This window comes from Lingula anatina, chromosome 8 (assembly GCF_051362555.1).
Source record: "Lingula anatina isolate TDL-2025a chromosome 8, LinAna3.0, whole genome shotgun sequence".
Classification (NCBI taxonomy): Eukaryota; Metazoa; Brachiopoda; class Lingulata; order Lingulida; family Lingulidae; genus Lingula; species Lingula anatina.
This window is the reverse complement of record NC_141774.1, coordinates 18,927,339-18,952,328: the sequence shown is the minus strand read 5'-3', so window position 1 is coordinate 18,952,328 and position 24,990 is coordinate 18,927,339. Positions and strand designations below refer to the sequence as shown.

Genomic DNA, 24,990 nt, shown 5'->3' with positions numbered 1-24,990 from the left:
TAAATTTTATATCGAATTTTATATAAAGATGGTTTCAATCTCTTGTTTAAGCCTACTGCTTTTTTAATAATCCTTTTGAAACAAGGACTTCTACAGATATTTAGACACGGGCGCCTTGTGTTCCCAAAAGTCCAAAATTTATATAAAAATGCAAACCAAATATAACGATTTTACTGGGCAGTAATAATGGACATGAGATGATGACGTCAAGGCAAAGTTTGAGAAATGTAGGCCTAAGTCTGATTTTGTAAAAAAAAAAAATCAATATCCAATTTGCATAGAGTCTCTCTCTCTCTCTCTCTCGTAACAATGTTACACTGATTGGATATTCAAAGTGTGAGTCCATTTTTATATCCTATTTCCCTTTATAACGGCCTTGATCTTAGTTCAAATCTTTTTTGCTTTTGAGGCATAATGAACGTCATTAGGATCGTAGTGCATGACCGTAACTTGAAGGTGCCCCATCGCGATGTATCGATCTATTTTCCTTTCACGGTAAACAAGCGCATGCAAAGCTGCTTTCATTTGACGTCTGTAAATACCTCTCAGGTTTAAACAGGTGAACCTATTGTGACTTTCACATTTCTCGTTGACTGATGTCTGTGGGACGCTACGAAAATGTCGTCCTCTGGGTGCTCTGTGATATTTTCGATGCTCGTCGTGGGAATTACTCTGAAAGGTAAGAAGTTTAGGTTCTGAGATAGTGTAGATAATTTCTTTTTCTTTTAATACATGTAACTAATTAATAAATGATTATTCGATGGTTTAACTTGCATTTTTCGCTAGTTGGAATTAACCAAAAAAGTCATTTTTTACACGAACAGAACAAACATATAAAATACAGCTTTACCATGGGCCTTAATCTGGGTGAACTCCCCGGCCGCAATGTACATGTGTATCGCGTAGAGAGAGAATTCTCGTATTCTTTTTTACACAGAATTTGGTTAAATCGGGAGCACACTGATGCTGAAATAGAGGTAAAACATGCGCCACGTTTCGTTAGGATAATATAAACAGAGTAGACGAGTGAAATTTTACTGAATTACTCAGAATACAGGGATGGACATTGCCTGGGTTTGTGTTGGCTTGTTATAGAGATATTTGGGAAAAGAAAGGGAAATAAGTCGGTACACACATGGACGAAGGCAAATTGGATGCGGTACATGTAGGGCTGTGTGTGTGTGTGTATGTGTGAGTGTGTGTGTATGTTGTTGGGGTAGTGAGTCTGCTATATGGATAGCATGGACGTTCCAAGATAACGAAGGGAATGTTGTGTGTTTTATCTCATAATTGTGACTTAGACCAAGCATTTCTGACATAAAAATGTTCTAATAACGAGTACCGCAATTTGGACAGCTCACAGAAAAGTTCCGCGGTATTGAGCAAAGTCCTCCCTCCCGCGGTTTGCCACAGTTGCGCAGCGAGCGGGGGATAAGATTTCTCTACGCAAAACTATTTTTTACTCAATGCCAAACATTGAAAAAATATAAAAATCAAACCAAGTGGATAAACACAACCCTAGTGCCATCGGCATTCTTTTTTCTTTTTTAAGAATTGCCGTATTATTTCAGTGGTGTGCTTGGTTTATTTTATTTTATTTTATTTTATTTTTTTACATCGCCTTTAGACAAAATTGGCACATGACCACCATTCGATAAATATGTAAACACCCCCCATCGTCACTCCGCCAGAGCGTTACTCTCCCGGCAAAACAACTCCCTCGTGTCAATTCTCCCCCGCACAGTTGCCACTGTTACTCCCTATCGATAAATATATAACTACGCCGGGGCGGATACAGAGATCTTTTCTGACAGTCTTTGCCACTATTACACCCTATCGGTAAATTTATAATAACATACAGTGTGAAGCTTCACGTCAACACTACCGTAAATACCGTGACCGATGCTGGTTATTAATATAATGCAAGGGAGTAGCATTGCAAGGTAAAGATGACCCCCATGCTTTGAAAAATGTAGGCCTAAGTCTGGTTTGGCAATAAAAGATCAATAGCCAATCTGCATGTGAACATTATCTTTTTTAACAAGGTTATATTGATTAAATGTTTTTGAAGCATGGATCTATTTTGTATGACGTACATATTTCACATTACAATGGCCTAAGACCCCATTTCCAGAGATTAGATCGATCTACTTTAGATCGACCTAACTCCCTGGGGGTTCACGCTAAATAGCTGTCAGCCGAGCGGACACGAAAGTTAATTACCCCCTTACAGCTTGTAGTAGGCGGGACGGACATTTAAGCCGGATTATCTGACAGTAATCTAGTGAGACTCCCCGCGGGGATAGATCGATCTAAAAGCTCTGGGAATACAGCCTTAGTGTCAATTAAAACCAAATGTTTTTTTTTTATAAATTAATTAATTAATTAATTAATTAATTAATTAATTTTTGAGAGGCCTTTTTTAAAACAAGGACTGCAACAAATGTGTAAACGCATGCTTCTTGTGTTCTGAAAAACTGAAAAATATATAAATATTTTAGCAAAAATAAATAAATAAATAAATAAAATAATGGTTTTGCTGGGAAGTGACATTGAGAGGCAGAAATAACGGACATGGAATGCTGACCTCAAGGCAGAATTTGAGAAATGTAGGCCGAAGTCTGGTTTCGCAAAAAACGTTGTTAATGGGGACTGCTAAAAGTATTTAGACACAGGCATCTTGTGTTCCAAAACGCTGAAAAAATATAGGTAAATAAAAAAGCAAACCAAATATAATGGTTTTGCTTGGAAGTAACTAAATAAATAAAAAAAAAATAATAATAATAATAATAAAATAAAAATCAGCATCTTATCTGCACGTGGACTCTGCTCTTCTAGCAATGCTACATTGAATAATTGTTTAAAGTGTATGTCCATTTTTATATCGTATTTCCCCTAATAATGGCCTTGATCTTAGTTAAAGCCTATTGTTTTTTGAGAACCCTTTCTAAACGGGAACTTCTACAAATATTTAGACACAGGCTTTTCGTGTTCCAAAAATCGGAAAAGATACAGGTAAATAAAAACAAACCAAATATAATGATTTTGATCGGAAGTAACACTGGGAGGAAGTAATTATGGACATAAGAAGATGATCCCAAGGCTGAATTTGACAAAAGTGGGCCCTAGTTTGATTTTGCAAAAAAAAATCAATATCCAATCTGCAGTGGGCACTCCTCTTCTGACAATATCAAACTGATTAAATGTTTTTAAAGCATGGATCAATTTTTATGACGTATTTCACATTATGAAGGTCTAAATGTCAGTTAAAAAGTCTTCCAAACATCTGAAAAAATATATAAAAACGCAAACCAGATATAATGATTTTGCTTTGAAATACTATTGCGAGAAAGTAATAAAGGACATGAAAAGATGGCCCCAAGGCTGAGTTTGAAAAATGTGTGTCTTTGTCTGGTTTTGTGTAAATCAGATCAGACCAGGTCTGCATGTAGACACTCTCTCATCTTACAATGTTACACTGATTAAATGTTTAAAGTATAGGTCGATTTTTATATCGCATTTCACATAATAACGGTTTCAGTCTCAGTTCAAGCCTATTGTTTTTGAGAGGCCTATTTAGACACATGTTTCTTGTGTTCCAAAAAGGCAGATTAATACAGTAAACTGTTTAATTGTTTCCATCTTTATATCAATTGCCACTCGTGTGCCTGCATGTGCTTCTTTCTACTTGTACTGTAGTAGGCAAGGTGATTATCTGGGTACTAATTAAGGCATTTTTACAGGTACATACCGGTATATAACTGCACTTCATTCAACTTTTGGTTATAAATTTGCCCTTCTTATTTCCCCTAAGCACAGATTGTTAGTAAAATTATCTCTGAAAATATCATTTTAATGATGTAGCCGAAAATGTGGTAAGCCTAATGTTTGTGAACTTACAATTGAGATTTGGTCATGCAGGTCCAGCTTCATTAATTCAACATACCAATAAGTACACGCGTTATATTCATCACTTGGGTGTATTTTTTATTATTTTCATTAACGTTTTTATATTTTTTTACAGGAACAAGCTCCTCATTGCTAGCCTATTGGCCACTTAACGAAAATACTCAATCATTGGAAAAGAGCGGAAACGGAATTGACGCCATTTTCCATAATGGGGCCACGGCCTCTTCGACGACATCTATGGTTGACTTAGCAAACAATGATGCATACGTAGAGATGACAAATGATGGGAGGTATCAGTTAAGTGGGTCTTTTACAATTTTGTGTAAGTATAGTTTTATTTGATACACCAATTCGCCCTTTTAAAGCTTCTCTTTATATATAGGAATTAATTTGACTTCTCTGTTTGCAAATGGACCTTAAATGTTTACCTACGAGTACTGTACAACAGTATTCGTAATGATACAAATTCAATAGAAATTAATCATAATCCATCGCCATGGCAATAATAACTAAAGAAATGATTCTTGTTATTCAAAGACAGGTGCTTGAATCGAAACCATCAATATGGTTTGGAAAAGAGAACGGCAATTCCAGTGAAAAAATAAAATGTTGCTATATAAATGTCTCGAGGATATCGTGTTTCTCAAACTTGCAGTACGTGTCTTGTTGTCTTGTTTTAGTTCAGTTAAAACTTACGGAAATCGACGACAAAAGCGGCATCGTCATCTTTGATTATGACGGAGGCTTTGCGATATCCGTTTCCAATGGGAAGTATACGGTCACCGCAGTAACGGCAAGCCAAACTTGCCCAAAAAATACACAGACCCCTGGTAAGAAAGGCGCCTTCTTTAAACGCATACTATCTGTAAACTTATAGGATAAAATGTAAAGAGTTTTGAAGGGGGCAAAACGCTATTCATAGAAAAAGCATTTATTCTCTTCAAAAACGAATTGCTTTTTTTATAAGCAAATACATTAGATACAATTTAAAAGAAAGTAATATAAACTAAAAACTATTATCCTGTGTATGCCAGCATTCATAAAGTCAAGCTCATTTACCCTACTTCATTAAATGACCTACTTAACAGGCAAAAATTGTAGGTTTATATCAGTAAAAAAGAGAAAAAATAATTGTCTTGCATTTGGCACACACAGCAGGAAACTAATGTAAATATTTGTTATTATATGTGCGTTACAATTTTTGATGGGTGCATAAAAAGGCTTCTTTTTGTCCATCAATTGTTGGTGCCAAAGCAATCATGTTTTTGACAAATTATTTTGTTGTTACAATATACACGAATCATTTTAGGGCAAACTGTCGTATGGTCGACGAAATCGTGGTTTGCAGTCACATATGACATGCCTATTCAAACCATGGTCATGTACTACGACCGTCCAAACGCCTTAGATACTTCCGTGACACACGACGGGCTTCCTGGGCCTTTTCTGTCATCGGGGAACATACGGCTTGGTGAGTTTGATTGTATTGTATTGTATTGTATTGTATTGTATTGTGTTGTGTTGTATTTGTTGTATTGTGTGGCGTTGCGTAGCGTTGCATTGTCTTGCGTTACGTTGCATTGTACTGTATTGGATTGGATTAGACTGGATTATATTGTATTGTGTTGCGTATGTGGTAGAATTCAAGACCACGAGTCATATTTCCTCTCACTGAACCCTATTTCAAGTAGTACATTCTTAGCTGTGCTTTAATGATTTAGAATTGTATTTTATTAATCTTTATTAGGAATCATTTAATTGTAAACTGTAACTGAACAATTCAAAGTAGATCCGTAAACGTACCATTTATTGTATTGCTTTACACTGTGTTGTAAAGCACTTTAAAGGAGAAGAAAAGCAGACATACAGGTATTGAAAAATTGCTCGTTGCCTTGTTTCAGCGATTCTTTTTTTTCCCTTTTTTCTCTACTTTAATGATTTAAATGATTCTGACTCGGTTTGCGTTTGCGTTCTATTCATTACCCAGGCAGGCAGTATACTGGAAGTTGTGAGTCCATTCCACAAGGCATGTTGGGTTCTATCAGCTGTCTTCACATATTCGACCAAGTTCTCACGACAGCTGACCTAAATACCTATCGTACCAACTGTTTGAACCAGGACTATTCTGGTAAGTTTTTTTTTTACTTTACCAAGCAAACACAGAACGTTTTATAAAGTTACCATACGATTATCATAACGTTTTTATTTATTTATTATTATTTTTTGTTGTTGTTTGTTTGTTTGGTTATATAAACGTTGATACCGTTATAATAACTCACTGTGTGTGCTGGGTATGTAAATGCAAAGCTTTTTTATCGCCACGGCCACATTTTGGTACCTATTGAAAAATTACCCACGTCATTGTACCTTTTTTCTTGTTATTGTACACACAATGGACAATAAAAGTGTCACCCCTACTGAACCAATACTTTGGGGGAGATAAATGACTGTGGAATGATATGCTCCTGGTATCATTTTATTAACATCAAATTTCACAAAAGAAACGGTTCTGACTGAACAATTCAACTGTATCGATATTCTGACATTGCTTATATTCCACCTCTTCAGGTTAATAACTTTGATTACTCTGATTCAGGGGATGACACTCCTTTTGTCCAGTGTGTGTAATGTATATTTGAAAAGATACATTTGAACAGATCCAAAATCTTTATTATTAATGTATTTATTCATTTATTTATTCATTCACTTGTTAGTTTGATTTTTGGTTTATCTATTTACTTAATTACTTATTTATATATTTATTTATTTATTGACATGCCGCCTAAAGTCGTTATAACAAGACAAGGTTTTTATAACGAGTTCCTATTTTAACCCTCATCCACAAGGAAATGGAACCCTACGTAAACCCTGAAACCGGGCCTCAGAGGCCACCATGTAAATCTGACTCCCCCCAAAAAAACATTCAAAAATCTAATTTAATTTGAGTAAATGACTATGATATTGTAGTATGCATAATGGAGGACACATTGGCACTTTTTGTTAGTTTGCAGGTGAAAATTTTCATGAAAAAATAAAAAAATTAAAGATTTATATTTTACCACCCAAGGACATTTGATGACCATTTCAACATCTTTTCTTTGAGGATACTTTATGAGGAATATATTGAAAGTACTTGAAAGTTTAATGGTTAAAAAATTGGGTGAAAATAATAATAAAAAAAAACACATTAAAAAATAAGAAAAATTAAAGATTTATATTCTAACACCCAATGACCCCCCTATGAAAAAGCTATTTATTTGATATTTGATGATCATTCTGACATCTTTTCTTTGAGGATACTTTATGAGGAATATATTGAAAGTACTTGAAAGTTTAATGGTTAAAAAAATGGGTGAAAATAATAATAATAAATAAAACACATTAAAAATAAGAAAAATTAAAGATTTATATTCTAACACCCAATGACCCCCCTATGAAAAAGCTATTTATTTGATATTTGATGATCATTCTGACATCTTTTCTTTAAGGATACTTAATGAAGAATATATTGGAAATATTTGAAAGTTTGAATGGTAAAATACTGGGTATGCTATATAAGAATAATTCAGTAAAAAGGCGATGGGGCCAATTTCCTGAGTTAAAAATGTAGCATTTTGACATGGAAGTCCAAAACCTACAGGTAGTAAGATGAATACTTGTTTTAAAAATATTCACCAAAATTTTCACCACCAAACTTTCAAATAATAACAAAAAGTATATCTCTGTGCAAACTATGTAGAAAAACAATGGTATGGTGACTGAATATAAAATAGGTCCTTTAATTCTTTATGGGAATCCAAATCTCATGGGTATAAAAATGAAGATTTTCATGATTTATTTTTCATTCTTTCACTCACTATTTAATCATCAAACTTTTAAATATTTCCATTATATTTTTCATAAAGTATCCTAATAGAAAAGAAGTCAGATTGATCATCAAATATCAAATAAATAGCTTTTTCATAGGGGAGTTATTTGGTGATAAAATGCACATTTTTAATTTTCTATTTTTCATGTTTTTTTTTAGTTTTTTCACCCAATAGTTTACCATCAAACTTTCAAATATTTCCAATATAATCTTCATGAAGTAAATTTAACGGAAAGATGTAGAAATGATCATCCAATATCAAATAAATAGCTTTTTCAAAGGGGAGACAATGGGTACCCTGAGTGTCAGAGCAACGTAAAAGCTAGCTTGTTAAATATATACCTTGTGATGGAGTCGCTTTTACTAGGTATTGTTGATATGGGTTATATATGAAATCAAGACCGAGCTGGCAATACCGGAATCTAGAACCTAGGGTAACAATGGGCGGTTAAGTGCACATTTTTAATTTTCATATTTTTTTTCATGAAAATATTCACCTGCAAACTTAAAAAAAAGTGCCAAAGTATCCTCCATTTTACATACTACAATATCACAGTCATATACTCAAATAAAATAAGATTTATGAACATTTGTGGAGGGGGAGTCAAATTTTCATGGGGAGTCAGATTTTCATGTTAGACCAGTCCCTTGCTCGCTTTACCTCCACCTGGGTGCATGAGTATACACTGTGTATGGAAAATGCGGAAAAACGTGGTTTTTTTCTCAAAATGGAAAGTTTCGCAAAGGTAGCGCAGTCTATCAGGTATGTAATAATGATAGATTTAAACTGATATCTGCATATCAGGTGACCATACAAGGTGACCGATTACTCATAAATAATAATTTCTCCAGGTCTTGAATCTTTCACAGGCAGATTTCATTGACCATACTGATAGTCATAGCACACATGATATTGCTTGTGTAAAACATTTTATAGCAAAGCTATTTGAGGTAACATGGACTTATTTATCCCATGTGGAAGTAAAATTATCAAGCGACCGGGCCTCAGAGGCCCGGTTTCCAGGAAATGGGACTAACTTTTGGAAAAGTTAATTTCTACATATGTTGTAAATTATTTCAAAACTAATTATTTATCCACTGATGGGGTATAAGTTGCTTGAGGATTACATGAAAGGAACAGGCTCAAAACCTCATGCTAATGAAGAGAGAGCAAAAGATGCATGGGTCCGGGCCTGCGAGGCCCCTGAAAGGTGATTGAGGGTTAAAAGTACATAAGAATCCTGCCAAAAATCATAGTGTATGAGCGTTTCCATAACATCCCTTCCTTTCGTGGCGCCTTTTGCTCTTCGTAGTCACTTTATGTCCCAGTATTTTTCTCTGTTATACCTGTAACAAAAATACTGCATATCGTGTGAATAATTTCGATTTTTTCTGAAGTTAAATGTCAAAATGCAGTGAAATACTTAGAAAGTGGCTCAAAACTTCATATTATTGACAACATCTTTTGGAAGACAAAATACACAATACAGAACCTTTATTATTGTACCAGGAAATGGGATCAGTAAATGAGTTAGTAATTCACGTCTTGTTGCCACTCAGGCAATAGAAATTGTCACTTTTGTAAGGAATTATGTCGAGCATATAATCCTGTTGGCTTATGTCATTATTGCTTTTTTGACCAGCCTTACCTCCGCCGATCACATCAACAACTTCAACAACACCAACAACAACAACCGAGGCAACAACAACATCAACAACAACCGAGGCAACAACAACATCAACAACAACAACGACGGAAGCAACGACAACAACAACAACGACGGAGGCAACGACAACAACAACAACCGAGGCAACAACAACATCAACAACAACTGAGGCAACAACAACATCAACAACAACCGAGGCAACAACAACATCAACAACAACAGAAGCAACAACAACATCACCAACAACAACGACGGAAGCAACGACAACAACAACAACGGAGGCAACGACAACAACAACAACCGCGATGACGACAACCCAACCTGTTCAAACAACCACTGCGTTAACAACAACAGCTGGGGTTACGGCAGTGGGCACCACTACAAGTGCTGGTGGGTATTAGTAGGCAGCGTGCAATGACAAAGATCACAGCCATGTTTATCTTAAGTATGGCATTTACTGTTTTTGGAGACTGCTTTGAATAGTTTAAGTTTGGGTTTCCTCAGTGTCTCACAAAAAAATAAAATAAAATAAAATAAAAACTTATCTCGGCATATAAAGTTTAGTACATAATTACATTCCCTTTGTTTATTTTAATTATCGATGCTGCACGCTTTATGTAATGTCCAGTAAAACATTTTTTTTCTAAATAACAGGATCTGCAGCTGCAACGACCTCGGAAGTAACAACAACAAATCAACCTGTTACGTCAGCAGCAGTGACAACGGGCGTGGCTGCTACAACAGCTAGTGGTAAGTATTTAGTAAATATTTGTACTTAAATAGCGAAAATACCACCCACTTGAAAAAATATCAATCAGTCATTTTATGGACTGTTTTTATCAAAGACTCACCAAAAGTAAGCTTTGTAGAGCGCATCTTGCAGGCAAACGCATTTTGCAAACGCAGCACATCTTGCAACCAAATAAACATGCGAATTACGCATTTTGCAACCTCGGAAAATTTCTACACACCATTTGAACTACAGTATGCAACTGTAGGGCTAAGATAAATGCACATTACGTTAACACCACCCACAGCTTGGGTTTCACTTAACATTATTACACCTAAAAACAGTGGCTAACCCTACCCTGTTAAACATTAGGCAGCTGTAACTGGAAAGGCCGATTCAGTGCATTTTTTTATTGTTTTATTTCTCTAGGTTCTCATTCTTGCAATCTCCTTCAATACACAAAGAATAAAGGTACATATTATTATTATTATTATTATTATTATTATGTGGGACATTATTTTGTGCGATGGTACACATTTAGGACACAATGATAGTCAAAGACACCTTCCACGCACCAGCCACACACTAAGGAAAATACTTGTAAATATGATATAAAATAAATGTACATTTGATTAATAACACAGAGTCATAATAGGCTATGACAAAGAAATATAAAAAGAGGGAAGAGAGGCAAGTCAAGCAATGCTGAGTATTGGTTTGTATGATATGTCATGAGTACATCTCGCCAGGCATGACATATCATACGAACAAAACAATCGTCAATACAAACAAAACAATCGTCGTCAGCATCATCATACCGGTATTGAGACCTGGGGCGTCCGTTAAGTTGGCGCCATGAATCAAAACACCTCACCCAATAACAAGTGACATCAGTGAGAGCGATAAGCTTGCGTTTTGCACCCACCTCTTTGGGTTAACAGAAGCGTAAAATACTGCATTAAAGATCCAATATTTTGAGTAATTAAACACTCCTTTCTGATATAAATAGCCGAAGGACTTCATCACCCTATGCTTGATAACAATGAAATCGTCAATCTTAAGAACTATATTTGTGGTATACGGTTCCAGGGGGCAACAGATGCTTGATGGATTACTTTACGTTACACCCTCCAACTTGACTTAATTCCCATTGATTGCATTTATAATTAATGTAGATCAATATAATGTCACGCCCGTGTTTCATGAATCACGTACTGGATATCGTTTTATTGAGTCCAGGAACCAGAAAATACACAACATACACACACCATTATTTGTTTATCCAACTAGCTTGTCCCGCTTATGTACTTACCTGTAGGTCAAGCAAGGTCATGACTGTCTGCTGCAGAGTATTCAACTTTTACCTTAAAAGGAGTCAAGCATTGTAGGATTTAATACGTTGAAATATGACATTGTATTATAAGCACTATTATTGATTATTGGTACTTAGCTCTTATTACGTCTTCAACATTGATTAATATTACGTCGTTGAGCTATTTAAAGTTGCGAATAAACATTATTCCATTACAACCACCATCGTCGTTATCATCCTTATGATTATTTTTGTTGTTGTTGTCGTTGAATTTTGGATCGATCCATCCTCGGTGAGGTCATAGACGTAATACGGAGCAGTACCCTCCACCAGATTTTTCTCGATGTGTATTTTATCACATTTTCGTTTACTTCAGCAATTGTAAATTTGAGTGCGTCGCGCAGCTGCTTTTAATCTATGCCGCAATGAGTTCTTCATTTCTTTTTCTTTTAATTCATTTACACAGGCCCCACATCTGACAGTACTGTGTGTCCGGCGGGCTGGTCTTACGGCTTCCATGGCAGTTGCTACAAGTTTATATTCGGTGAGTCCCACACGTGGGATTATTGGCGACAGTGTGTTGACAGCGGGGGGTATCTGAATGTCATCAACGCACAAGAAGAAAAGGATCACGTCAACGATATTATTACGGTGAGTTTGAAGATACATGTATATGAATTAGATTATTAAAATAAACTAAGTGTAAAAATACTCGCCATTGTTAAAATGTTGTATAGTGCTTGGTAACGGGATTTAGTCATGTGAATACGAGTTGATAAGTGTATAAAAATAAATAAGTCATGGAAAATTTAAGTTGGTTGAGTTTTAAAATGGATTACAAATATTAATGTAATAAAATATTACCAAAATAAAATGATAATGCTGTTTTAGGGTCCCTTTTCTATTTATTTAATTTTTACTTTGACTTAACAGAGACATACCGGGGCAGCACGTTTGTTAATCATCGATCTCTTAATTTTTTAGTTAAGAAAAATTTAAACAGTAAACCTTTTTATAAAATTCTACTATATACTTATAGTTCAACAGTACAGCTTCCTCAGCAAACGTATTGTGTGGGCTGTTTGATCCGTCTTACAGCCTCGACTTCACTGCTGCAGATGGTTCCTTTCTTAAGTACACCAACTGGGATAGCGGAAATCCGAAAACGGCGCTGAAAGTGAAAGTAGTTTATAAGAGGCTTGCTAACTGGACGCAAGTTAATACACAACTGACTTCCAATGCCGGGTCAGCTCTTTGTGAGACGAGTTACGGTAAGGATTAATTTTAAATAAGTAAATAAGTTTCTCGCTAAATTGCTTTCAGCTTAAGCAGCCCTGATGACTAGAACGCCTACTGAAGTTGTTATCTAAGGTGCAATTAATTATTATTTAACAGCTTCAGTAGGCATGCCAGACAACTAAGCTGCCAAAGCTGAAAGCAATTTAGCGAGAAACCCCTCGAAGATGGGTCGATCCTGTTAGATCGATCTAGGGTTGGGAAGGGGGCCTATGGCTCTCGTAGCATCCAGCGGTATGCTTTACTGGATCGGTCCACTTTGACAGGTCCTCACATGTACAGTGCACCTACGCTACAGGAGGTTTTACCTCCTTTCACAATTTCTCTGCGAGTTTGCGTCCAATTGTTAAGTTAAGGTGATCAGATGACCTTGACGAGTGCAAGGAGCTCTGCTTAGATGACCCAATTATATAAAAACAAGTAGTTGTACAACTTATTGATAAGGCTATTTGGTTGTCAATATCTCAAAATGGGCCGGTCCAGGTAAGTATACCGCTTAATGTTACAATGGCTTAGTAGAAATGTATGAGTCTCTTTTTTCTCACTTTTCTCGATAAAAAGCATGATAATGAATGGAAAGTATTAAGGACATTTAAATAATTATTGCAATCGATCATGCCCTGCATAAAAAGTCTTTATCAAAGGTTAAAAGAAAACCATCAATAAATAGATATGACTGTTTTGGATTTTTTATATCCTGGCTTCTCCTGCACGTTATAAGAAAACTAGGGAATAATTGACTTATACGCTGAATGCACACGCAAACACGGGTCATATGAAATGCTCAACCAATGGCTGAACATACTCCATTTTTCTTAGGTTTCGATGGCTGTTACACCAAGCCGTCGTCCTACCAGGCAAAAGTTTTGCACCCAAGGCTCATGAACAGTTTACTGTGCATAGAATACTGCAGAGGTATGGTATTCAAGCAATCCCTCAAAACGACATTGATGTTGGCTTCTTTATCATTGAAAAAATCCGACATCATCATTTGTTACAGAAAAAATATAGAACTTATATATAGTTTTGGATAGGATGTGCCATGGTTATAAATGTACATGAAGTTGTTGAAATATCTATGAAAACAATTATTATTATTATTATTATTATTATTATTATTATTATTATTATTATGTACAAGGTTTCAATGCGCATCGTATGAATTTTAAGCGTATATGTAATTCTTTACTGAAGGGAATGACTTGCCTTACGCCGCAGTATCCAATGATGAATGCCTGTGTGTGGAAACCAAACCCACCGGAAGTCAGTCCTCCATCGCATGCTCTATGGGGTGTCCGTACAACCCTATGCAACACTGTGGCGGAACAAACGTGGCCAATGTGTACCTGATAGGTGAGGACGCATCCATTTAAATATATCGTCTTTAAATATTAGATGATATCCACAAAGGTTAGATGATATCCACAACTGTGCTAAACTCTGTCTGGCTTTTGGCTATTCAGCAACAAGATTACAATGTGGACTTTTCCAACAACGTTGAATTAAACCAAAAAGAACAGCCCCTTTGCATTGACACGTGTAATTGTAGATGCAATGTTACTTTGTCTTGTGTCTGCAAATTTTGAAGACGGATGAACGATTATATTGTCATATTTACGGTGACACATGTACATGTAACAACAGTTACATGTACATGTAATAATTTCCTTTGTGTGTGGCAGAAGTTTTAGCTGCATTGTATATATAAAACTATAACGTATTTCGCTCAGCAGAATAAGCCCACCTTTAGACTTGCGTTTCTGTCTATCCAGGTTACTATTATCACCGTGCACCGTCGTGTGTGGCTTTAGCGTCGCAGGGGGTCCTTTTGGAAGGGTATTATTGGATTAGCGAAACAGAAGGAGCCGCATCTAGAAAAGTGCAGTGCAACCCGACAGGTCAGATTCTGTTCTCTGTATCTCATGATAAACATTGGTAGAAAATATCACTATTTTTCGTGATCAATCTATATAATAATGTGTTGTTCCGTACGTGAGATTTTGGCTAAAAAAGGCATTGCAAAAGAGCAAATGTCAATATTTATTAACTTATTCATTAACTCTTTATTTGTGCATTTGTACATTAATTTATACACCCAGGCAATTTAATAGTCGTTGGAATCCCAGCGCCGTCTATTAGCATCAATATGTGCTCTTAATTCTCTTCCTTAAATGTGATGCGTTCTCATGCATCATGAATGAACACATATTTTATATCCATAGTAATGAAATATAGTGTCTATATAGATATCTGTATCATGTGTATGTATTCCACTTCAGCTCCGTGTCACACTCCTTTGATTCACACCTACGCGAGTACCGTCACCATCACACATTCCAACTCAACCGACAACAATTGTACAGCTGAGAACATATAGTAAGTTTTAAAAAAAAGCAAAATGCGAAAGTAACATTTACTATTATTATTATTATTATTTTTTTATTATTACATGGTGTATGTCAATAATGACACGTATCGTGATAACAGTACTAACGAAACCAGATGCCAGAGAATTAAAAACTTTCATCTTTGTCCTCATTCCAGCCTGTACGGCCCAAGTGGCTGCTATTTTGCAAATGAAGACACCGAGCCTTGGGTCCAAGTATCCTTTGACCAGCTGTATATTATAACTGGCGTGGCAACTCAAGGTACGTGTATACTATTCAGTTTTGTTAGATTAAGCTTGTTTTTTTTTTTTTTTTTTTTTTTCAAAAAGATCTAGGTTTCTGCATGATGAGCTCGGCACATGGTTCTTGGCTATTGTTTGTGTGATCTGTTCTCAGCTGGTTACGGCCAGTACTTCATCACAATTAAGCAGCAATTGTTTGTCATATTTTGGAACATCGCTTGAACATCTGGTTGCAATGGTATGAGGAATAGCTACTTGTAGTAACGTGGCAGAAAGACACAATACAAGTGAGGTGTGTGCAGCCAATTACGTGCAAGGAAGACACGGCTGATGGATGTTAGAGCTTTTACTTAAATATTTTAAACAGAAGCAAGGATAATTATTTATCGATTTTATTGTACAAGTCCTTGTGTTTTAAGTGGTAATAGGTCTCTATGATAGATATATAGCCGTCTATATCACCCTAGGATCGAATGACCCGGATAATCAACAGTGGGTTAGGAACTATGCTCTGGAATACAGTGAAAATGGCGTAAACTGGACACAGTATGAAAATGGAACACAGGTGAGATGTTGCATGAATGTAGGTGGTGGTTAACGAGTGGTGTAACGAAACGAAGGGTCCGTGTGACAGAAAGTTCGTCTCCATTTATTTATGATGGTCAGGATGATTCTTTTATAATGAAATATAAATTTCCAATTTTCAAATTATGTTGAAAAAAAAATGTAATATTTTCTTTCAGTTGACTGGTAATTCAAATTTCAACGCAGTCGTTCTAAACACACTGACATATCCGATCCTAGCGCAGTATGTGCGGGTGTATCCTTCTAGGGCGACATGTGAAAACAATTGCAGTCTCCGCCTTGAGGTGAACGGCTGCAAGTACAGCAGTTTTGACCGTAAGTATGTTTTTGTGCATAAAAAAACTGAATGTGTAGACTCAACTTACTTGTTGTCTGACCATATGCTTAAGTTGAATACTTTACATATACTGGTGTGTACATCAACGTAGACTGCGATATATATCGACACTGGTGCTGGATTCTTGGTAATATCAAAGTATAAAGTTGCTTTTCATGTCAATTCGAATAAACCAACACTGTTAATATTTCGTATCCATGGTGTTGCCAGTTTCTATACTAATAGTGCCTAGTGGTTGTAGAATTTGCAGGACTTTATCTTAAACGTATTGTATTGTATATAGGCTTTAATAGCGCCCAATCTATTTTTTCTCAAGAAAAAAGCAGTTTATCTCCCTGGTATTTCAGAATTTATTATCGACATCCGTTATTTTTGACTGAGTTTTTCAATCGTTTTCGTTAATAGTTTTGTGGAATATCTAGACATAACAAATATAACTGTGGATCATTTGTAAAGTTTACCAGGCCTTTACGGGCATTTACATTGTTTTCAGACTCCCTGCAGTATGTTGGGTGTGTCATAGAAACTACAGATCCCAGTGGACAAGTTATGGTTCACAGTGCTTCAACGAGCTGCCAGTTGCCGTCGGATTGTATAGATCTGTGCACGGCGGCGGGGTTCTTGTATGCTGGCCTACAGGGAGGTAAGATGTCATATGGATTGCGTTCTGTCTCATCTACCGCAATGCCATACCGTTAATTAATCTTGTTGGCTTGGTGTTGCCAGCGTGTTGTAAATTGATCCAGGCAGATCCAGGGTTTATCAAGAGGGGGGGGGGAGGTAGGGGTAAATTTTGACATAAAAATATATTTAAGTAGACGAGAACAATTGCACTGTAAAACATGATGTAATGTAGTACATGTATTGCTTGGTTTGTCTCGTTACGATTAAGATTTTCTCTTATTTGTACGGGGATATTTTGTAGCAGACTTCCTCTTATGGTGCTAGGATGGGCAGAGCACGCATATATAAATATCAAAATGGGGAGAGTGTGGAAGGATGAGTGGTGAGGTGGGGGTGGGCGATTTTCCACTTCCATCTACGTTCTTGCACTGTTAAAGCGCTACGTATAAAAGAGTGTTAATTACCAATAGGCTTGTATGTTGGAGGAAATCATCCAGGTATTGTAAAATCACTCAAATAAAGCAATTTCGTATAACCATATTAAAATAAGTAATCAACCAGACTTTGCAATGCTATTTCAGTACTGACCTTATCTATAATCGTCTTGGCAAAACTCACAACGTGTCAAATTTACCCCGGTGAAGTTGATTCCTGGTTCCTTATTCCTTATTCGGTTACTTATTCAAATGTGAAGTTGGTTACTTATTCCCGGTTCCTTATTCGGTTACTTATTCAACTTTTTTATGTTTTTTTTATGATTTTGATGCTAGAATACCTGTTTCATCATACTAGCACCCCCTCTTCATCTAGATGACACCCTAAAATTGTTAAATATACCAATAAAAACACAAAATATAACCCATTCCTTATTCAAAAGTCCTGTTACTTATTCGGTTACTTATTCCTTATTCGGTTACTTATTCCTTATTCGGTTACTTATTCAACTTTTTTATGTTTTTTTTATGATTTTGATGCTAAAATACCTGTTTCATCATACTAGCACCCCCTCTTCATCTAGATGACACCCTAAAATTGTTAAATATACCACTAAAAACACAAAATATAACCCATTCCTTATTCAAAAGTCCTGTTACTTATTCGGTTACTTATTCCTTATTCGGTTACTTATTCAACTTAATTGACTTATTCAACTTATTCAAATTAAAACCGGTTTTATGTCTTCCCTTGATTAAATACTGTTTATTTATCAATTTTACTATTGTAACATAGCCCTATTTGCAGTTTATACACTTAATTTCTCACACCCTTCTAATTCATCTACTGCTTGTATATTCTTGTCTCTTCAAAATACTGTTAATCAACCTGAAGTTGAATTACAAAGAATTTCCTAAATTCATCTCCTTTTGTCTTTTGGATTTTATTGTGGGTTTATAGTTAGTCATGTGGGTGGGGAATCCCCTTTCAAAGCGAGGTTTGGGCTCTGGCGTCATAGTAAAAATGGGCATCATTGGATTTATATAGTTAGTCTTTAAGTGCTTTTTTGATCTCATATTTTATGGATTTAAATGGGAATCATGTCATAGTGTACCAATCAGCAGGCAGCAAGTCCACGGATGATCATTGTCACAATGACGTCAGAGCCTAAGCTCCTTGGAAAAAAGTAACCGAATAAGGAATAAGTAACCGAATAAGTAACAGGACTTTTGAATAAGGAATGGGTTATATTTTGTGTTTTTATTGGTATATTTAACAATTTAGGGTGTCATCTAGATGAAGAGGGGGTGCTAGTATGATGAAACAGGTATTTTAGCATCAAAATCATAAAAAAACATAAAAAAGTTGAATAAGTAACCGAATAAGGAATAAGTAACCGAATAAGGAATAAGTAACCGAATAAGTAACAGGACTTTTGAATAAGGAATGGGTTATATTTTGTGTTTTTATTGGTATATTTAACAATTTTAGGGTGTCATCTAGATGAAGAGGGGGTGCTAGTATGATGAAACAGGTATTCTAGCATCAAAATCATAAAAAAACATAAAAAAGTTGAATAAGTAACCGAATAAGGAATAAGTAACCGAATAAGGAATAAGTAACCGAATAAGTAACAGGACTTTTGAATAAGGAATGGGTTATATTTTGTGTTTTTGGTGGTATATTTAACAATTTTAGGGTGTCATCTAGATGAAGAGGGGGTGCTAGTATGATGAAACAGGTATTCTAGCATCAAAATCATAAAACAACATAAAAAAGTTGAATAAGTAACCGAATAAGGAATAAGTAACCGAATAAGTAACAGGACTTTTGAATAAGGAATGGGTTATATTTTGTGTTTTTAGTGGTATATTTAACAATTTTAGGGTGTCATCTAGATGAAGAGGGGGTGCTAGTATGATGAAACAGGTATTTTAGCATCAAAATCATAAAAAACATAAAAAAGTTGAATAAGTAACCGAATAAGGAACCGGGAATAAGTAACCAACTTCACATTTGAATAAGTAACCGAATAAGGAATAAGGAACCAGGAATCAACTTCACAGGGGTGTCAAATTTCAAATTCATCCTCACCTGAAACATAAATTTATATGCCACATAACGGTAACCACTTTTTTTTGAATGATGCATATACTTTTCTGTCGACAGCCAACTGCAGCTGTGCAAATGAAATTAGAACATACGGGTATGCAGCAAGTTATCATTGCGACACCGTGTGTACAGGCGATCCCAAACAGCGTTGTGGCGGAGAGAATCGATACTCAGTGTGGCGAACTTGGGGTAATCATACACAAAATGCTTAAGTCTTTATAAATCAAAAATTATTTTAAAAAAGCCCTATTCTCATTCTACTTAGCACCATTTATCACCCACGGATTAGAAAAAGGTCATTTTTTGCCATTTACAATTATGGTTCATGTCTTTTTTTTTTTCGAATTCACAGTATGACCTAAATCATTTTAGGGATACTTTCTCAGATTTTATACAAACATCAGCCTATGTACACCTAAACGTATTTTCTAACCCATGTGTCTTCAGTACAGATATGTGTATTTTCACCTTTGCCAGAGGTTCGTTGTCCCCAAGTGCCCTCTGTCGGCAACGCAACCGCGTCCAGTACGAGCCGCAACCACAACTCGCAGGTGACCTACTTTTGCCTACCTGGCTACGATTGGCCAAATGGAACCCTAGAGGCAGAGAAAACGATTACTTGTACGTTTAACAACTGGACTGCGCCTCCACCCGATTGTGAAGGTTGGTGGACATTTATTCTCATCTGTTCCAATAATAATCATGTAGTCGCATTATTTAGTTAATAGTCCTAACTTTGTTTAGATATGTTAAACGTGAGACGCTTTCTTATCGCAGTGTTGTTTTTATAACGAATAATTCGTAGTATGTAATCCAAGTGCTCCCCCCTTATCTAAATTTAGAGGCAATCCCTTCTTCCCTTTCTCCCGCTCCCATAATAATGATAATAATAATAATAATAATAATAATAATAATAAAGATAATAAAATCCAAATTAGTTCAATATAGTAAACAATGTAAAATTTGAATTAAAAAATGCATAGAATTTTTCTGTTCAGCGATCCACTGTACCTCCGCTCTCCCGACAGCGGCCAACGCCACGCTCAGCGTCGTGGGGGGTGACAAGGTGGGCGCTGTGGCCACCTACACTTGTCTACAGCATTACCGATTCCCTGGCGGTTCTACGACGAAGACGGTGTCCTGTTTGACTACGGGTCAGTGGTCCGCTGCCTCAGTGTCCGCATGTGAAAGTAAGTTCCACACAGTTTTGAAATATATTTATTTGATTCTAACGTTTTTTTTTTTTTTTTTGCCTTGTATTATTTTGATTTTTTAAAATGTCAGCTTTACTTACTGTTTGTTAAAATAATTTTCGCAATTTCACAATTGGATTTTTTACTTTGATTTAGTGCATTGCTGTTTTTAATCGTTTTGCGGGTTCTTTGTGGTTTTGTCACCGCTTGATCACACTTTCGCGACTTATCAAGAATTCCAATTGTTTCGTTCTGTATCATCATTGCTTATATATTTCCAAAGCAGTATAGCTGGTCTAATCCTTGGTATCTATTGGTTATGGTGTATTTTCACATTTGGAACCTCTTCACCCTACAATTTTCACCCGACTCAACAACACCAATACAACGCTGGAAAAGATGCGACACATACATGTTTTCAGTGTGAGTAACAACCAAATTAAATAAAGCAACAGAGTACTGCTGTATTTTAGACTGTCATTCCGTTTTGCTACAGTGATCCTGTGCCCAGCAATATCAAGTAGCCTTATCAATGCGGTGGTCAACTCCACTGACCGCCAGGTGGGGTCAGCTGTGGAGTACCAGTGCACCAACAATGCCACCTTCGGGGACGGAGGTACCAAGAGGGTGCGGCTGTGCTTGGACTGGGGGCAGTGGGATGGAGCGGAAGAGGACTGTGGTAAGATTTTTGGTTGCCATTTTGAAACTGGTGGCCATTTTGGATATTTTGAAAAAGGTTTTCATGTTCAGTTTCTGTTATCACATAGTGATAAAGATATAGTGTAGGTGTGACTGTCAAACTTAGTGCTGTGCTTATTCATCGTGGCGGGTGATAATAGATTTTCACCATTCCCAGCGTAATCCCGCATTGTAGCACTGTAACCATGGTAAACAACATGTGTGAACAACGATGGGAATGGATATACATACTGCATTAGTACATGTACATGTACATGGTAATCACTCGATATGTTGAAATAGGACGGTGCTAAGTTAAGCCCTACGTCACACAGGTATTGCAAACGCACATTTTTTATTGCAATTAGCATGTGTGTGACGCATCACTTGGCATTTTTGAGATAATTAAAAAGAACATTTCAGCGTAGATCTCGTGTCCTCCTTGAAATACAAGTACAAGGTAAGTCATTCTTTGCACTGAATAATTTTCAATAATTTCAATATTCTTCTTATTTTTTTTTCATGCCATGATTTATTTGTCCATGTATCTTTTTGCGTTCTTATCCAAATATTTCTCCTTTTATCCTTACTTTTTCATATTTTAGTGGATGGGTTCAATTATTTATTACATATGGTGAAGTGTTGAATTGCATGAAAGAATGGTTCAAAGAATACACAGATGTATGTTATAGAGACCACTTGCAGGTACCGTTGGATGTCTTGCGTGATTGTGTGATTCTTTTCATGGCATAATGTTAATGTTCGGTGCTAGACTACGTGTAGAGCCCAAAAGCATTTTGATGTGTATGTGACGTTTGGGCAGAGTGTGACTTTTGTACAGACTGTGTGGTGTGTGTGACGTTTGTATTGTGTCGTGTATGTGACGTTTGTACAGACTGTGGCGTTTGTAGAAACTGACGTGTACGTGACGTTTGTACAGGTTGTGACGTGTATGTGACGTTTGTACAGGTTGTGACGTGTATGTGACGTTTGTACAGGTTGTGACGTGTGTGTGACGTTTGTACAGGCTGTGACGTTTATGTGACGTTTGTATAGACTGTGGCGTGGGTGGATGTTCAGATTGTGTGGGGAAAACGTCTACTTGTGTCACAGATGGAAATAAAAATAACAAAAACAGAAGAAAAACAGACAAACTATCGCTATTTTGACAAAAGCATTTATACTGAAACGTACATTTAGAAAGCAAACTTTTTAGTAATGCATACCCACATATTGTGGCATTGGTACCATTACTAAGAAAAATCTATTTCTAAGCAAAATCATGCCGGCTGAAAAAGACTGGAGACATGTTAGAAGTTTATCATCATTTCTCTTTTCCAGTGAACTTTTCAGAATATTGATTACTAACTTTGACCACATGAACAAACATATTTTGGCAAAATCAAAGAAAACTTACATCGTTCTATGAACAAAATTGGTTTAATTGTTTTTTTTTTTTTTAAAGCTGTTGAAATGCTATATATTTTGTAGCATTATATAAAACCCTGCATAATTCCAGTAAGCAAATAACCGGGGTAATATGAAGCATATTACATACAAAGTTTAAGATGTTTCATCATTACAAAAGTTAATACCTTTAAGCAAAAGCGAATCTCTATAAGTTTCGATGACAATTAAGTATGGTCATTTGCGTACAAAGGTCATTTCCTTTGTATCAAGTGTACACATCAGGATGGACAGTGGTTATTTGTTTGGGGGGGGGGGGGGGTAAGAGAGGGGTACTTTCCAGATGCTGCTTGCTTGCTGACACCGGCAACGACCTGCGAGGCCAGTTTATCCGTCAGAGGGCCAGAGTTGTGAGTCATGTCCATCCCAGCAGTGGTTTTGCAGATCACACCTGGAAAGATGACTAAGTTTATATGGATGACGAATTTAACGAGACCTTATTGGTACACCTTGATAATTATAATGTCTTGACATAAGCCATGACAGGGTACAATCAATTATACATGTACAGGAATGGTAGTGCTAGGAATGGAAGTCCGGGTTCACACATGATTAGTACAGATAAGGGTTAGTCGGATTTCTTTGGTTAGTATACATGTATGAGATGAATGTCACCTGTACAAAGTAATGGAAACGGACTACGGTTCCTTACGGACTAATGGTATCATTCCTGTCACACCGGTAAAGGCCACTGCGGTTTGGTATTATCTATAGCAGCAAACGCACTACCAGGACCAATAAAATGGAGAATTATTCTAAGAAACGATCAAAAAAATCCAGGAGCTAAGGATATACTCGACAGGACTAAAGTAGTGTTGACTCAACAGAAAAGAAAGACCGATTACTGCTGTTGGGTGTTATTCCAATGTGTTACTACTGTGCAGCAGCAGAACAATGCGATGCGTTGTCATCACCATTGACATACCCGGTTAAACGTCATATTTTTTTGTTTGATTTTATGCTTGACAGTAGTCAGTAGTACAATTTCCCAAATCCAAGTCATGGAAAGCAAAGGAGGTTTTATACTTAGACAACAAATGCCTCACTTTAGAAACTTGTGCTGGACATGTTTTGAAAGCATCAATATTGTCTTCAAGTGTGACATATTGTGGTACAAAAATTAAAAGATAAAGCTAAAATGCACATGTAAAGATTAACTAAAACTAGGTATAAAACGTCGAAGCTCTAGGAGTATGAGCCTTCTTAATTCAGAGACTGTTGAAGAAATTGCAAAGGGAATAACTACGTGATAAATTCGTTACACGAGACAGACTCTAAGATATCGTGATCTGTTTTAGTCGGGATAAGTTAAATGTGTGTGCAATAACCATGGAGAAATAGAGCTCAATACAACAGACAAGGACAGCGAAGTCGAATTGTATGACAAATTACCCGAAAATTAATGTTACACTAGTTGCAGATTTCACCATTAGTGAATGTATGTAATAGAAACACAAGTAAGAAAAATGATGTTTATTTTTTGAACCACCAGTAATGGACATAACCCATGACAGGGTTATGCCCATTACGTTAACAGAAACTTATTATACCTTTTGTGTCTGTTATAATTGCTGCATTATCTAATTATCTAATTTACTCGCATCCGCTTTGTTAATATACACTTAAGGAAAAAAGAAACGCAACACTCAGTTTTGGGAATTTTGGGAGGGATGAATAATTTTATTTTTGTGATCCGCCAGATTTATATGAACCCTACATCCATTTTTAATCCTAAGTTTTGTGACAGGAATTGCATCATACTGTCAATAGTCCGGACTTAAATCCCATTGAAAATGTATGGGATCTGCTCAGTTTGCGTGTCCGCCGACGTGAACATCCTCCCGAAACTCAGCAGCGAAACTTAACAGAGGGCGGCACTGGTGGAAGAATGGGCGGCGATTCCACAAGATCAACTCAGACACTACTGCCGATCCATGAGGAGACGAATAACTGCTGTCCAGGACGCCAACGGGGGTCACGTGAACTATTGACAGTATGATGCAATTCCTGTCACTTTTGGTTTGGGGGGGGGGGGGATGCTCTATTGTTTGGTTGTGTTATTCGACTCAAAAATGTGTAAACGCCAAAAAAGTTGGCCTGAGGATTAGAGATGGATGTAGGGTTCACATAAAACTGGCGGATCTCAAA

At 36.4% G+C, this 24,990-nt stretch overlaps 2 protein-coding genes across 2 annotated transcripts in view; one reads left to right on the top strand and one right to left on the bottom strand.

Annotated features, from left to right (window-relative positions):
* The first annotated feature begins 525 nt into the window (after positions 1 to 525).
* On the top strand, positions 526 to 23,105 carry LOC106180186 (uncharacterized). The gene is made up of 21 exons (XM_087019390.1): positions 526 to 679; positions 4,025 to 4,231; positions 4,590 to 4,739; positions 5,219 to 5,380; positions 5,897 to 6,037; positions 9,421 to 9,834; positions 10,099 to 10,194; positions 11,953 to 12,137; positions 12,526 to 12,757; positions 13,602 to 13,697; positions 13,977 to 14,135; positions 14,555 to 14,680; positions 15,062 to 15,158; positions 15,327 to 15,430; positions 15,879 to 15,976; positions 16,155 to 16,311; positions 16,827 to 16,976; positions 19,562 to 19,693; positions 19,982 to 20,167; positions 20,503 to 20,694; positions 21,194 to 23,105. The coding sequence occupies exons 1-21, from the start codon at positions 619 to 621 to the stop codon at positions 21,481 to 21,483; spliced, it is 3,435 nt and encodes a 1,144-aa protein (XP_086875516.1). The 5' UTR covers positions 526 to 618; the 3' UTR covers positions 21,484 to 23,105.
* LOC106180188 (uncharacterized) overlaps positions 23,093 to 24,990 on the bottom strand; it is a 35,851-nt gene continuing 33,953 nt past the window's right edge. Inside the window, exon 14 of the mRNA XM_087019393.1 lies at positions 23,093 to 23,233. Within this exon, the coding sequence (XP_086875519.1) occupies positions 23,170 to 23,233 (64 nt within the window). The 3' untranslated portion in view covers positions 23,093 to 23,169. The remainder of the gene's footprint in view (positions 23,234 to 24,990) is intronic.

Bases quoted from the DNA above. Each gene is read 5' to 3' on its own strand.
- LOC106180186 (XM_087019390.1), top strand. From the start codon at position 619: ATGTCGTCCTCTGGGTGCTCTGTGATATTTTCGATGCTCGTCGTGGGA. The intron at 10,195-11,952 runs GTAAGTATTTAG...TCATTTACACAG, and splicing joins GGCTGCTACAACAGCTAGTG to GCCCCACATCTGACAGTACT. The intron at 15,977-16,154 runs GTGAGATGTTGC...ATTTTCTTTCAG, and splicing joins AGTATGAAAATGGAACACAG to TTGACTGGTAATTCAAATTT.